This window comes from Austrofundulus limnaeus, unplaced genomic scaffold, assembly GCF_001266775.1.
Source record: "Austrofundulus limnaeus strain Quisiro unplaced genomic scaffold, Austrofundulus_limnaeus-1.0 Scaffold103, whole genome shotgun sequence".
NCBI lineage: Eukaryota > Metazoa > Chordata > Actinopteri > Cyprinodontiformes > Rivulidae > Austrofundulus > Austrofundulus limnaeus.
The window spans coordinates 1,464,063-1,479,567 of NW_013952505.1; the positions used below are offsets into that span (position 1 = coordinate 1,464,063).

General features: G+C 38.7%; 1 protein-coding gene across 1 annotated transcript in view; it reads right to left on the reverse strand.

Moving 5' to 3' along the window:
- Window positions 1–255: 255 nt before the first annotated feature.
- LOC106521121 (copine-3) overlaps window positions 256–15,505 on the reverse strand; it is a gene marked incomplete at its 5' end in the record, with an annotated part of 23,983 nt that continues 8,733 nt past the window's right edge. The window contains 9 exon segments of the mRNA XM_014013542.1: window positions 256–2,752; window positions 5,342–5,578; window positions 7,408–7,541; window positions 7,670–7,721; window positions 7,812–7,866; window positions 9,017–9,150; window positions 9,272–9,331; window positions 9,472–9,558; window positions 9,649–9,747. Coding sequence (XP_013868996.1) covers window positions 2,603–2,752; window positions 5,342–5,578; window positions 7,408–7,541; window positions 7,670–7,721; window positions 7,812–7,866; window positions 9,017–9,150; window positions 9,272–9,331; window positions 9,472–9,558; window positions 9,649–9,747 — 1,008 coding nt within the window.

Here is a 15,505-nt window from a genome sequence, read left to right on the forward strand (position 1 = left end):
CACTTTAATATCAATTTTAGTGATAAACTGAAGGTTGGAAGGTTCTTGCTGCACAAAATTTGAAGTCAATTTATTATGTTTATACATGTTCACAATAATTTTACTATTAAAATTACATCCTCCTTTAAGTTGCCCCACAAGACAATATGACCAATCCCAATTTTTCCAACCTCCGCCCACACCCAACTTCCACCTATTATCCAATCACAGCTAGGACAAACTCCACTCACGCAACTAGAAACTCCCTCTATGTACTGCAGAGACACCTACTAGGATAATTTTACATTTTTAAAAAAATTGGTTCAAACTTCAGATTATGAATTTTTTTGCACAGTTAAAACAATATACATGGCAAAATTGCATACATATAGCTTTAAGTGTAAACAACATATTAACTCAATAATAAATTTATGAACCTTTAAGTAAAAATATGTATCTTTCAGGATTATGATAGGTATTTAAGACAAAGTGAATGTTTTCTATTTTTATAGTTTAAAAAAACAGTTTAGCACACAAAATCTTTCTTGGTGAGTTAGACATCAGACTTCGTTAGTACAAATAATTATAACCAGTCACCTGTGCTTCGAAGTATTCTGTAAACATTAGGTAAGTAAGAAAAGCTTTTGTTAACGCTCTGTAATTTAAACTGAAACAATTTTACATTTTCTAAGGTACCATGCAATGGTAAAGACAAAATAGAGAGATTTAAGTGACATGGGGACATGAGACAAAATATAACAAAGATCACAAATGACATCACTTAAAGCACACCAGGTACTTCATCAACATATTTGTCCTGTGATGCGATTAGCTGCCTCAGCKCTTTAAAAAAAAAAAACTAAAACAAATCAAGCTTGTTTGCTAAAAAGGCCCCCAAAAAATCCAATCTCTTAAACTGACACGTCAGTCAAGAAAATGAAAAATTAGCTTAGAAAATGGTAAACGTTTTTCTAATGTTTTACCGTGTACTGTTGTTCTGGAGTGTGTGTCTATGATGACAAACTTAAAACAATGTTGTCTGTCAGGGCAAAAAAGCCTGTTGGATTTGAGTAGGCTAAATAACTTAACTATTCCTGTACAAATATTGAGAATAAATGTTGTGAATTCTCAAGCTATTCACAGCAAGTCTTATTTTGCCAACATATAATATGTGCAAAAAACAAGAATTTTGATCAATATTTTAAAAAAAGCAACACTAAATCTACTTCTGAAATTGAAAGTTTAGTGGGTTAAGTGTGACTACAATGATCTTTTTTATGTTTTAGTTCTCTAATAATAATTTGATACTTATTGGGTGACTAGCAATATCCAATGAAGGCAAATGCACTTTTTTATATTTACAAAAGCAGAAGATGAGTGCCTGCAGCGAGGCGTGTTCAGACCTTTGAGTAAAGAAAAGCTCTGCAGTCCATTTGCATATTGAGGATAAGGAACAGTCTTTTGAGCACAGTCGTTTTCATTTTTTGGACAGAGAAGGCAGACAGTCAAAGTGGAGTAACATAGAAACCATGGTGGATCAGGTGAACACAAATCTTTCTGACCCTCAGAGAGAAGGAAGGAAGAAGAATGTACAAGTGAGCTGCTCTAAAACAGTCAGTCGTTATGATTGTTCCCATCTCTTTTGTCCTCTTTTACATGGATTTGTGTAGAAGTCTTGGCTAAACAAATGTGAGCCTGCACATAGAAAATGTGTCTTGTGTCACCACAGCTTCCATCGTGCAGTAAGAATAATTGTCCTCCTGCCTGTGTTGTGTTAACACTTCCATCAAGAAACTATATTAAATGAAAAGTTAAGAGACCAAAATGGAGCAATAACAATAATAAAACTGCCACTTCTTTTACACCCCCTCACGATTTGAAAATATCTTCTTTATGCTGCTCAATTTGACCTTCAAGTAATTTTGATTTTACTGAGGGGAGTCTGTTTTTATTGTTTCATATCAACAATAGTTTTCCATTAGGTTTTATTGCTGTGCTGCTATTAAATCATCTTTAGCATAACAAAAACAACACCCTAACAGAGCCCTACCAGCACTTTATTTCTGTGTTATGTTTTATATCCTGACAAGGTTATCTGACTACTAATTGAAAAGTTGAAGCACAGGTTTACAAAGTCAGCTTTTTGTAAGAGATGGAGGAGTACTAACCTGGAACTACTTAATGACTTGTGAGGAGTTTGAACCTAAAYGAATCATTTAAAACACTTATTTGTGACGACCAAACGGTGTTTGAGATTTTCAGAATATTCTGAAACTAACATTCAAGTATTTCAGTGTTTCGTAGTGTGCTAGTATGAGCTCTCAGGTTTGTTGAGTACACAGAGGTGAAAATAAAAGCAAAACAGAAAGTACTGGTATTGTTAACTGTTATCTTGTTTTGACCAAAGCAAATCATAGATATTGTGTTAAGAACTTGTAAGGAAATGTTGTGTTTTTTTATTCAAACTGAACTTCTTAAAAGTGAAAAGGCTGTATAAAATTTACAAATTTGAACATGCTGAATGTCACATGCCAACACAACCATTAGGTTTCATTAAAAAGCCTGGAACAGCTTACACACAGTTTCAGGGGTCAACGTGGGTTTGGCAGAGGAAGGTGGTTTCTCAGAAAACATCGCTCGRGGGCACTGATGGTTGCAGCTCAGAGGCAGGACTGTTGCCGTGAGGCGGCTTCAGATTCATTGTGTTGAAGAAACCGGTCACCTGACCAGGGACTTCCGCTAAGACACACTGAGCGAGTGCTTCCTGAGGACACTAAAAAGAAAAGAAGAGACCAAAACAATGCGAGGTCAAGTAAGTATAAATTATGTAAATATGCGAGCGTTATAAAGAGAAAGCAGGGACACTAAAAGCCAACTAAATAAAAGCAGGGTGGTTTGGTGATCAGTGTAAACAAATCTGAATCTTTCCTCAATAATATGCACAAAAATGGCTTCAGAAAGTATCCAAAGTCCATTTACATTTTGTAATTTGTTGCAGCCTGATGATTTCATTTTTTTTATATAATATACTTAGTACCTTATAATGACAAAATAAAATCAGTCTTTAAAATATGTAAATTTAGTAAAAATTAAAACCAGGATTCACCTAAGTATTCAGATTTTTTTGCTACAGAACTTGAAATTTGGCTCAGAAACCTCCTTTTCTAAATGACAATGATTTGTTGTTATTGACATCGAATGAAGAGGAGCGTATTATCAGTTTTATGTTTTAGTTTGTGTTGTTGTGGATAGATCCAAGGAAAATCACAGATGAAATACTTCATTGTTTTTTCTCTACTATATTGCAGCACATTATTAGGCTATTTTCAAAATAAATACAGTATAATAAGGAGAGGAGGGTGAAGTAACAAAATGGTTCTATAGGTGGATAACCTTTTATACATTTAGCATCACAATCGGTATTCCGTACCTATTTTGGATTTACTTTGTTGTTGCTGCTTATTGGAAATTTGCACATCAGAGCAAAAAATAAATAAAAATACCCCTGAGATCAAAGGAAGTGAGTGCAGAACTCAGAGACAGGATTGTTCCAAGGTGCAGATTTAAGGAAAGTTATGAGAATACTGTGCTACACTGAAGGTCTTTAAGAACATATTGACCTCCATAATTCTCAGATGGAAGTAGGTTGGTCCAACCAATACTTATCCAGGAGCTGGTAGAGGGAGAGGGGTGACCAACAACATGACTGAGCTTAACAACTCCTGTGTGGAGATGGAACTAAGACCCAGAACCAGAACAGAGTCTTGGTGAATATGTTTTCAAACCACTTTAAAGCTGCTAAGACTAAACTGTTCGACCAAGGGTGGAAATTCTGTTTCATTACTGGTGTTGGACAATAAACAGGGAGATTTAATAAGAGCCATTTGTGGGCAGGATGTATAAATTAATAATGTAATGTAATGTAACTCCCTGGAGTTGCTCACCACATTGGTGTAACGAGTGATTACCAATAAGTATTTATTCATCCATCGTTTCAGTCCTCAGGCAGCCTCCCACACACCTGCAATTTCTTAATCAGTTGTACAACGGACTAAACCAGCGTTAGGCTGATGGAGGGAGGGGAAACATTTTTGAAAGGCATAAATTAATTGTTTTGCATATAGAAAAGGCAAGTATGTTTTCTGTTTTTATATTGCTTAAAAGTACAGTTCCCTGCCCAACACCATCTTAACAGTGAAGCATGGTGGTGGCAGCGTTGTGCTTTTGAGGGTATTATTAAGCAGCAGCAGGGTCTAGGAACCAGGTCAGGGTTGCCCTCAACCTTGTCTTTCCCACAGAACTCAGGACTTCAGACTGGACTGGGTCACTTCCCAACATGACAATGTCTAAAATGACAAAGTAAAGACAACACAAGAGTGGCTAAGGACAACTGTGAATGTTCTAGAGTGGACCAGCCAGAGCCCTGACTTGAAACTTGCTGAACTCTGGAAAGACCTGAACATGGCTGCACCAACAGTCCCCATCCAAACTCAGATTGAGAGGAACGGCAAAAAATGGTAGAAAATGCCCAAATCCAAGTGCTCAAAAATTTTGTTACATCAAACCCAAAATTCTAACAAGTATATAAAAAAGAGTTTTGATATTTTAGATGTTTATTTTTAATATATTTAAACACAATTTAATAGTATTTTTTCACAGTGTTTTTTGTTCTTTTCTTTTTATTTTCTTTTTGTTTTTTGGCCAATTCTGTTGTCATTAGTAGTTACCGGAGTGAGTGAACTCGCATGAAAATTTTGACAATTGTTTTAGACCGAACGCTCTTCCTGATGCAGCTGAGGCTCTAACCTGCAGCTTCAAGATTACAAGACCGCGGCACTGACCACGAAGCTACCATAGACACACTGTCATACTGGGGTACTGAGTGTAAAATATGAGGAAAGCCTTAAAGATAGTGGTCCAAACCAAAGTGTTAGTGAGTCAGCTCATTTGGTACCCCGGCCACACACACACACACAAACACACACACACACACACACACACACACACACACATGGTATATGATGATATAAAGCCATACTCATACTGTAAGACACAAAATGATGCCATTTTTTTGCAGGTCATTTTGTGTCCATCATGCAGCTAGGATTTAATGGAGAAAAGAAAGAGGGAAACGGTAAGTGAATCAGTCGAGGTACTCGTACATATCTAGGAAGGGCAAGGGTCGTTGGGGGGCTTCAGGTCAAATAAATTGAAGAAGGAGGCCACTTGATCAGGCAACTCTGCCAGTACACATTGTGCAAGGGCTGCTGTGCCTGCCTGAAATAAGACGTGCAACATGTAAAAATTATTTCTAGTGCAGCATCTTCACAAACAGTGCAACTCATGGCGTGTAGTGGCTCACGTTTTGAAACTGCCTGAACGGCACAAACTGGACGATGTCCCTCATGGCGGCCTCGCCTGTAGCTGAGCGCAGGATCCCGTCGTCTCCATCCAGGAACTCCATGGCGCTGAAGTCTGCTCCTCCCACCCCAACGATGATGATAGACATGGGCAGCCGAGAGGCTTTAACAATGGCGTCGCGCGTCTGATCCATGTCCGTGATCACTCCGTCCGTGATGATCAGCAGGACAAAGTATTGCTTAAGGATAGCAAAAGAGGCAGAATTAAGATGTGTTTGTTGTCTGAAAATAAAACGTTTAAACAGGTCCAAGTGTTTCTGTGAAATATTTACACAAAACAAAATGTAGAGAGAAGTCATTTTTACCTACACTCTTCAAAACTTTGCAGAAAAGACTTTGGTTTTAAGAGAATGTCAGCAATCCCATTTGCATACCTATTTTTAAATGTCAGTTGAATTTTACGTTTAATTAAAGGTTGGGATTTTCCAGATGCAGAGTTTAATTTTATACCACAATCAAGTAGCTATGCCACCTTCAGTTGTTATGACAATGCTGTATTTATCAAAAATAAATTAGACTCTGCATAATAGTCTATTGTAGTATCTGAAACAGGATGATCCAAAATTGAAATAAGATGAAAGGGCGTATTTGTTTGGACCAGGATGGGAAATGTGATAATGATGCTGAAACCCTTAACAAACAGCATAAGCCCAGTACAACTGTATGTCTGTTTCTCATCTGGGTGGGATCATAGAGTCTCCCTAATGGTGCGTTCACACCGAACGCGATTTCAGCGTCAGGAGCAGCAGGTTTACATACAAAGTCTATGGTGGACGCGCTTCAAGCAACGTCGGGAAGTTCTGCGGCGCCTCAAGCGCGATTAGAGCAGCGCGATTTGGACGATTTGGACGATCTGAGCGTCGAACGCTCAGATCGTCCAAAATCGTCCAAATCGTCCAAATCGTCCAAATCGCTGAAGTTGGGAAATCTGAACTTTTGCAGCTCGACGCGCAGCGTCAACCAATCAGAGAGACTCCACYGTGTGACGTAGYGACATATTTCCYGACGGGACAGTTTACTGAATGAKGTCCACTAACCTGAAACAGACGGAGCTCCTGCTCTTTAGCTGAAATGAGTGCCTGCAGTCGTGTCCTGATCCGCAGCAATGCGTGACAGCGACTCATCAGACTGGAAAAATAGTCCTGAAAGCAGCTGTGAGCCTCTACTCTGAATTATCTGGTGAATTAATTATGAATTAATTATCTGACGAATGTGACACGCTCTTGCCCTCTGTAAATAAAGCAAAGCCACTTCCTCGTCCGACATTAAACAGAGCCCGACAGAGGACAGAGGAGGGAGGGCGGGGCGGCTGTCGCCGTGCAGCGCAGATGTCCAGCGTCTGATCTCAAAGTGCACAAGCTTCAAACTTCAGCGTTGGCTGCGATTTTGAAGCTGAAATCGCGTTCGGTGTGAACGCACCATAAGGTTCAGGGGAGTCCTTCACTGTAGGCTCTGTGTTTGAATAAAGCTTCACTGTTTGAAACAAACAGGCCAGCAGAGTTTCTTTTGACCACCACATCACGGCAGAGATTAAACCCCAGGAGAAAACCATCCCTCCAGTGACTTCAAACACAACAATATCTAAATGCCTTGAAACTGGCCTCTTTAGGAACCTCCTACCATTTCCAACACTCCCACTTCAGCACATTTTCACAACAATGCTTCGGGGGAGGGGTGCTCTGTGGGGCAGAAGCTTGGCTGCACAATGAGCTCCAGGGAGGAGCTCTGTACAAATAAGCGGAGCTTTGTACTAGCAAGTGTTTAGGCAGCTCCACGTGGCTACAATAGGAGATTCAAGCATTTCTCAAAAATGCATGAATGAGTCAAAGCAACACTCTGGGCATGTTTTTGATGAGGGAATGACATTAAAAAATGATATAAAGCTGAATGCCAAAAATAGCACTACCTCATGTAAAAGCTCAGGCAGACTTTTTCAATGGAAGGACTTCTAAATGATTTTATTGAGGTTTGACAGATAAGAAAAGAAAAATTCCTTTCAGCTACTCACAGAGGCAGTCTGCTGCTGCATGGCCTGTCTGCCAAAATGGGCCACATGGTTGATGATTGGGGAAAAGTTAGTGGGGCCGTAAAGCTTCACCTGAGGTAGACACTGCTGGTAGGCAAAGGCCACACCTTCTATACCTACAGATCATTACAAAAACTGGGTTAAAGTCAAATGAATCTCATACGCATACTGAACATAATTTTATGCACTACTGCAAAACAAGCCACAACAAGACACACATTTCAGGTTTTTTATCTGGTTTTACCTTGACAAAATGGGTTAGACGGGTTAAAGTTGATGGGAAACTCGTGGCTGACCTGAAAACACAAACAGATGTTAGTCATGAGTCCCAAACAAACGTATCTAAAAGAGACAAATGCACATTACAGGACAGCAGATAAAATCACCTGCCACGTCGGAGGGATCTGAGCACCGAAACCAAAGGCAGGGAACATCTTGTCACTGTCGAAGAAAAGTGATTWAAACTGATTGTTATTGTCAAAGTAAGCTTACTTACAAAAGTAAATAAAATATTTTTAGACAAGGAAAATGGATACTGCCAGTTTAAAGCAGAAAGTGTAGAAACCTTTACATAAACGTTCCTGGTAATTATTAACATACAGTAGGGCTGGGCAATAAATTGATTTAATCGACTAATTCAAATTTGCCATTTATAAAGATTTGATTTTGGGAAAATCAAGATTTTTTTCCCACCAGTGCACTCTTTAGGCCTTCTGTAGTTCAGAGGTCACCCCATCTGTCCCTCAAGATGCTTGGTACACAAAATGACAATATGGCAGCTAGCAAAGAGGATCTACTTCTCAAAAAAGGCACTGTTCCATCTGTTATCTGGAACTGGTTAGGTTTTGCAACCTCGGACTTGGAGCAACGAACACCTCACTGCAAAATCTGTTTGAAGGCTCTTGCTACAAAAAGCAGGAGTATGACAAATTTGTTTGGACACCTCAAACAGAGGCACTCTATTAAGTGGGAAACAAAATGGATTAAAATCAAAAATCGAATTTGGGGTGAAAAAAATCGGAGAATTCTTTTTTTGGGCCATATCGCCCAGCCCTAACATACAGACTGATACAGTACATTTGCTCCTTCATTCCTATATTTTAGGTTAAATGTGAATTAAATATCAGCTATAAATAACTTCAGTTAGGTAACAAAAAAAAAAGATAATTTGGAAATGTAGCCATTTTTGCAATTTTGTAATGTAACCAAGGCCAGCAAAACTTGTGTTTTGCAAATGAACCACACCCCAAGGCATAAAAAGGCTTTGTTGAGTTTCATTTTAAGCTATTTTTCTGCAAGAAGACAAACACCACCGTTTACATCATTTACAGTGGATTTATTTCCTCTACCAACAAAATCCTCTAAGTGTAAAGTCACAGTGAAATATACAGTAAGTATAGTTTCAGCAATGATCTCAGAGAAGCTATTTTTTGCTGTCTGGGAAACGTCTGAAGTTATTTTCCACTTTAAAAGACTTTGCCCTTTTACAGYGAGGAAAATCATTTACAAATGGAAAAAAACTTTTACACATATTATGTAATCCATAAACTCCTAAACCTGAAAAACTTTGCACTCGTACCAATATATTCACCTGTCATAGTCCTGGATTACGTTACCAACTGCCCAGATGGCTGCCAGATACTCGTTATAGCCTTGAGGGTTGATGTAGTGGAGGGACATGGGTGACGTGGGGTTCCCATTGGAGCCTGTAAAATCTATAGCAATCTGGGCCCAGCATGAAGCAACAAATGTTCAGTATCACCATTCAATTAAAAAAAATTAAACATTTTGACAGTTTCTATAAGTGGTAAAAGGGGTAAGATTCATAAAAGTGTGTAGCACTCACAGTAAAGTTGATCTGACAGCCACCCATTATGTAATCCAGGAAAGTGTACTCCTTCACTACCTGCAGTCAAATACAGATGACAGGAAATCATTGAACCATTGGCACTAGTATATGTCACACAAATACTGAAGTAAAAACACAGTAAGATTGCCTGATAAAATGACTATAAACACACTTTAAAAGATAATAGACCACAATACCTTGCACTGTTTTATGATGATAATGCCAGAATTTTTGTATCCTTTCTTCTTCTCCTTCTTCTTGCTATTGATGCATTCAAACTCAGCCTGAGATGATCAGACAATTCCTATAATCTGTGTTTTGTATAATTGGGAAGAAAATGGCTCAAACCAACAAAAACACATAGTAGAGCTCACCGCATATGACTGTGATGCCTGCTGCATTTGGCTGAGTGTGGTCTGAAAGGATCCAATGAAGTCATGAGAGCCGCTGTTGTTGTAGTCATAACAGTCTATCTGAGAGAGACAATAATGTACAACAAAAAGCAGGTCAAAGTCAGATTTTTGTTTTGTTCTGGATTGCCATCATTTTGAAGTGAAATGACCACTCAGAGTGTGGAAGCCAGAGAAGATGAGACAGAGGCATGCTACAGGTGAAGCTTTGGACTCTATGTAGCACCTAGACACAGAAACCTCTATTAGAAACACACACAATCTGTTTAAACTGACAGATAAAACAGGGCTTGCTGCTTTTAAAACATTTTCCTACTAGAGCTGGGCGGTGTACCAGTTCATATTAAAAAAAACTTTTTTTTTGTTACATGATGAGTTTTCCATACTGCATACCGGTTTAAATAGCCTGAACAACTTTTGGACCATCGTACCAGTCAATAAACTGTTTCGTGGGGGACCMTTTTACCTGCTGTGCCACTGAACGCACATTATAAATAAAGCAGCACAAGGCAAGATAGTGTCATTGTTGGAGGTGTTGAGAATGATAGAGCTGTACACAGAAAGTATGGAAAGAGAAGCTGGGGCAGACATAACAGCTGAGGGAGACGACCAAAAATAACTTGTTCCCAAAAGGCAAGGAGGAGTAGTTGCACAGAAGCATCGGCTTTAAAAGCTCTGATGTTAATCAAACAACGATATTCTGCAAACTGTTGAGTTAAAGGAGACATATCAGGCAAAATCCACTTTTCTAGATGGTAAATGCATTTTGTTGTGGACTTGGAGTCTCTAGAAGTGCAGAAAAGTTTAATTTARTCTCTCCCGGTGCTGCGTAGATATCTTTATATCCTGTTTGGGTCATATTTTTCAATCCATTCCGTTTTCTCTATTTTCGATGACATTTTCTAAACTATTGTGTTACAGATATTGCAACAAAACTTCTAAAAAAGGTCTGGACTTACAAATTACCTATTGGTAGTCTTCATTCTCCTCTGGTTCTGGGTCAGACTCTGGCTCCAACATGTAAGGCTGGATGGACAAGTCTTCCCTTATTGAGAATTAATTTGTAAACAAAAAGCTTCTGCGTCGTTATATAGTCATATATCTGCTATGAAACTACACTGGCTGAACGGTATAGAATGGAGCGGTCTGGAAACTAGAGGGGGTGAAATATGAAGTGCCTTGTTTGGATTCAAAACGAGTTGATCTGAGAAGCACCTGAGAAAAGGGGTGAAAGAGGGGCTTGTGGAGTTACAAGGAGGAATTCAGACCAAAGCTTTGCAGTCCCACTTTATATAGAATGATTTGAATGATTTGTGAAAAATAAGGATTTAAAAGCATGTCTCCTTTAAACTTGTTACTGCAGGTGGTAACAAGAATTTGCTCCAACAACTCAGCTTAAAACATACTAAGACTGTTTAAAACTAAAATTGGCACCCTCAAGTCAAAAACTTGACTGAAGTTATGTAACTTCAGTGCCATGTAAATATCACATTTATGTAACTGATGGTGGTCAGAGGGTCCGGTGGCGCCGGTGCATGGCAGCTCCGCCTCTGTCAGTGTGCCCCAGGGCAGCTGTGGCTACAATGTAGCTTACCATCATCAGTGTGTCAGTGGGTGAATGTGAGTGTAAAGCAGATGACAGTTACTCTATATGACAAAACAAGCAAGCAGTGGGTTAAATTACCAAAAGCCATCACTTTTCTAGCCACTTTACTGCAGTATTTTTCCTCCCAATCAGTAGAAACTGTGGTTAACACACACAGTTATGCATGAAAAGAAAAATACAGTCAAATACTGTGATACCGGTATAACTGTTAAAAATACTGGGATATAAAATTTTGGTAATACCGCCCAGCAATAGGGTCACACCTTCAGTGCTGAGAAAAGAATGGGACACAAGAAAAAGCTCTACACACAGAATTGAACAACCAGAACAGTCAAACTGTGTGAGAAAGTTCATGGAAGTCCAAACTTAATGGTAAAGTAACCNACCAAGGCCAGCAAAACTTGTGTTTTGCAAATGAACCACACCCCAAGGCATAAAAAGGCTTTGTTGAGTTTCATTTTAAGCTATTTTTCTGAAAGAAGACAAACACCACCGTTTACATCATTTACAGTGGATTTATTTCCTCTACCAACAAAATCCTCTAAGTGTAAAGTCACAGTGAAATATACAGTAAGTATAGTTTCAGCAATGATCTCAGAGAAGCTATTTTTTGCTGTCTGGGAAACGTCTGAAGTTATTTTCCACTTTAAAAGACTTTGCCCTTTTACAGCGAGGAAAATCATTTACAAATGGAAAAAAACTTTTACACATATTATGTAATCCATAAACTCCTAAACCTGAAAAACTTTGCACTCGTACCAATATATTCACCTGTCATAGTCCTGGATTACGTTACCAACTGCCCAGATGGCTGCCAGATACTCGTTATAGCCTTGAGGGTTGATGTAGTGGAGGGACATGGGTGACGTGGGGTTCCCATTGGAGCCTGTAAAATCTATAGCAATCTGGGCCCAGCATGAAGCAACAAATGTTCAGTATCACCATTCAATTAAAAAAAATTAAACATTTTGACAGTTTCTATAAGTGGTAAAAGGGGTAAGATTCATAAAAGTGTGTAGCACTCACAGTAAAGTTGATCTGACAGCCACCCATTATGTAATCCAGGAAAGTGTACTCCTTCACTACCTGCAGTCAAATACAGATGACAGGAAATCATTGAACCATTGGCACTAGTATATGTCACACAAATACTGAAGTAAAAACACWGTAAGATTGCCTGATAAAATGACTATAAACACACTTTAAAAGATAATAGACCACAATACCTTGCACTGTTTTATGATGATAATGCCAGAATTTTTGTATCCTTTCTTCTTCTCCTTCTTCTTGCTATTGATGCATTCAAACTCAGCCTGAGATGATCAGACAATTCCTATAATCTGTGTTTTGTATAATTGGGAAGAAAATGGCTCAAACCAACAAATACACATAGTAGAGCTCACCGCATATGACTGTGATGCCTGCTGCATTTGGCTGAGTGTGGTCTGAAAGGATCCAATGAAGTTATGAGAGCCGCTGTTGTTGTAGTCATAACAGTCTATCTGAGAGAGACAATAATGTACAACAAAAAGCAGGTCAAAGACAGATTTTTGTTTTGTTCTGGATTGCCATCATTTTGAAGTGAAATGACCACTCAGAGTGTGGAAGCCAGAGAAGATGAGACAGAGGCATGCTACAGGTGAAGCTTTGGACTCTATGTAGCACCTAGACACAGAAACCTCTATTAGAAACACACACAATCTGTTTAAACTGACAGATAAAAACAGGGCTTGCTGCTTTTAAAACATTTTCCTACTAGAGCTGTGCGGTATACCAGTTCATATTAAAAAAAACTTTTTTTTTCTTACGTGATGAGTTTTCCATACTGCATACCAGTTTAAATAGCCTGAACAACTTTTGGACCATCGTGTCAGTCAATAAACTGTTTCGTGGGGGACCATTTTACCTGCTGCGCCACTGAATGCACATTATAAATAAAGCAGCACAAGGCAAGATAGTGTCATTGTTGGAGGTGTTGAGAATGATAGAGCTGTACACAGAAAGTATGGAAAGAGAAGCTGGGGCAGACATAACAGCTGAGGGTGACGACCAAAAATAACTTGTTCCCAAAAGGCAAGGAGGAGTAGTTGCACAGAAGCATCGGCTTTAAAAGCTCTGATGTGAATCAAACAACGATATTCTGCAAACTGTTGAGTTAAAGGGGACATATCAGGCAAAATCCACTTTTTTAGATGGTAAATGCATTTTGTTGTGTACTTGGAGTCTCTAGAAGAGCAGAAAAGTTTAATTTAGTCTCTCCCGGTGCTGCGTAGATATCTTTATATCCTGTTTGGGTCATATTTTTCAATTCATTCAGTTTTCTCTATTTTCGATGACATTTTCTAAACTATTGCGTCACAGATATTGCAACAAAACTTCTAAAAAAGGTCTGGACTTACCAATTACCTATTGGTAGTCTACATTCTCCTCTGGTTCTGGGTCAGACTCTGGCTCCAACATGTAAGGCTGGATGGACAAGTCTTCCCTTTTTGATAATTAATTTGTAAATAAAAAGTTTCTGCGTCGTTATATAGTCGTATCTCTGCTATGAAACTACACTGGCTGAACGGTATAGAATGGAGCGGTCTGGAAACTAGAGGGGGTGAAATATGAAGTGCCTTGTTTGGATTCATAACGAGTTGATCTGAGTAGGGTTGGGCGATATTGGCAATAAAATTAATCACGATTAATTGTGGTGTTTAGCCAATAACGATTAATTTGACGATTAATCCCCTGGAGTCCCTGGACACTCTTAGTCACCTGACCAATTTAGTGGGAAAGATTAGCTCTTCGTAAAAATCTTTTTCAAACTGTCAAAATCACAGACTTCAGGCTATACCTCAAATTTTAGATTGTGTTGATAGATAAATTACAGAACTTTTATTTAAATGTTCGTCATATTTGAAGCGGAGAGGAGCACCGAGCGGACTGACCGAGGAAATCTCCAGTCACTCTGCCTGGTGGCATTAATCGTATTAATCGTCAAGTGCCAAAAAATAATTGATTAATGTTTTTCTGACGATTAATTGCAGACGATACGATTATGCCCAACCCTAGATCTGAGACACACCTGAGAAAAGGGGTGAAAGAGGGGCTTGTGGAGTTACAAGGAGGAATTTAGACCAAAGCTTTGCAGTCCCACTTTATATAGAACGATTTGAATGATTTGTGAAAAATAAGGATTTAAAAGCATGTCTCCTTTAAACTTGTTACTGCAGGTGGTAACACAAGAATTTGCTCCAACAGCTCAGCCTCAAACATACTAAGACTGTTTAAAACTAAAATTGGCACCCTCAAGTCAAGTTTTTGACGATACCCTGAAGTTATGTAACTTCAGTGTCATGTAAATATCACATTTATGTAACTGATGGTGGTCAGAGGGTCCGGTGGTGCCGGTGCATGGCAGCTCCGCCTCTGTCAGTGTGCCCCAGGGCAGCTGTGGCTACAATGTAGCTTACCATCATCAGTGTGTCAATGGGTGAATGTAAGTGTAAAGCAGATGACTTAGTTACTCTATATGACAAAACAAGCAAGCTTTGGGTTAAATTACCAAAAGCCATCACTTTTCTAGCCACTTTACTGCAGTAATTTTCCTCCCAATCAGTAGAAACTGTGGTTAACACACACAGGTATGCATGAAAAGAAAAATACAGTCAAATACTGTGATACCGGTATAACTGTTTAAAATACTGGGATATAAAATTTTGGTAATACCGCCCAGCAATAGGGTCATACCTTCAGTGCTGAGAAAAGAATGGGACACAAGAAAAAGCTCTACACACAGAATTGAACAACCAGAACAGTCAAACTGTGTGAGAAAGTTCATGGAAGTCCAAACTTAATGGTAAAGTAACCAATGAGAAACTGGCSTTTTGGGTTAYTAACCTCTAGATGCTAAAAGTTGTTYTGGTTCAGTCATTTAAAACAGAAGTGAACTGATGTCAAAAAGTGAAAGAAAATGTGAAGCTATGTTTTTCATCAAGATTTACATATTTATATATATTTAGTTAAATTTGTTGTAATCAAATATAGATTTAGGCTTCAGAAAGTATTCAAATTTTTTTTTTACTTCTTGCGATTTATGCTGCAGTCTGATGCTACGATCACTTATTTTTTTCCTTTAATCGAAACTCAGTGCCCCATATGAACAACCTGAAAGCAGAACTGTGTTCAATTCAGCTAATTTACTAAAATAAAGAACCTATACATACATAC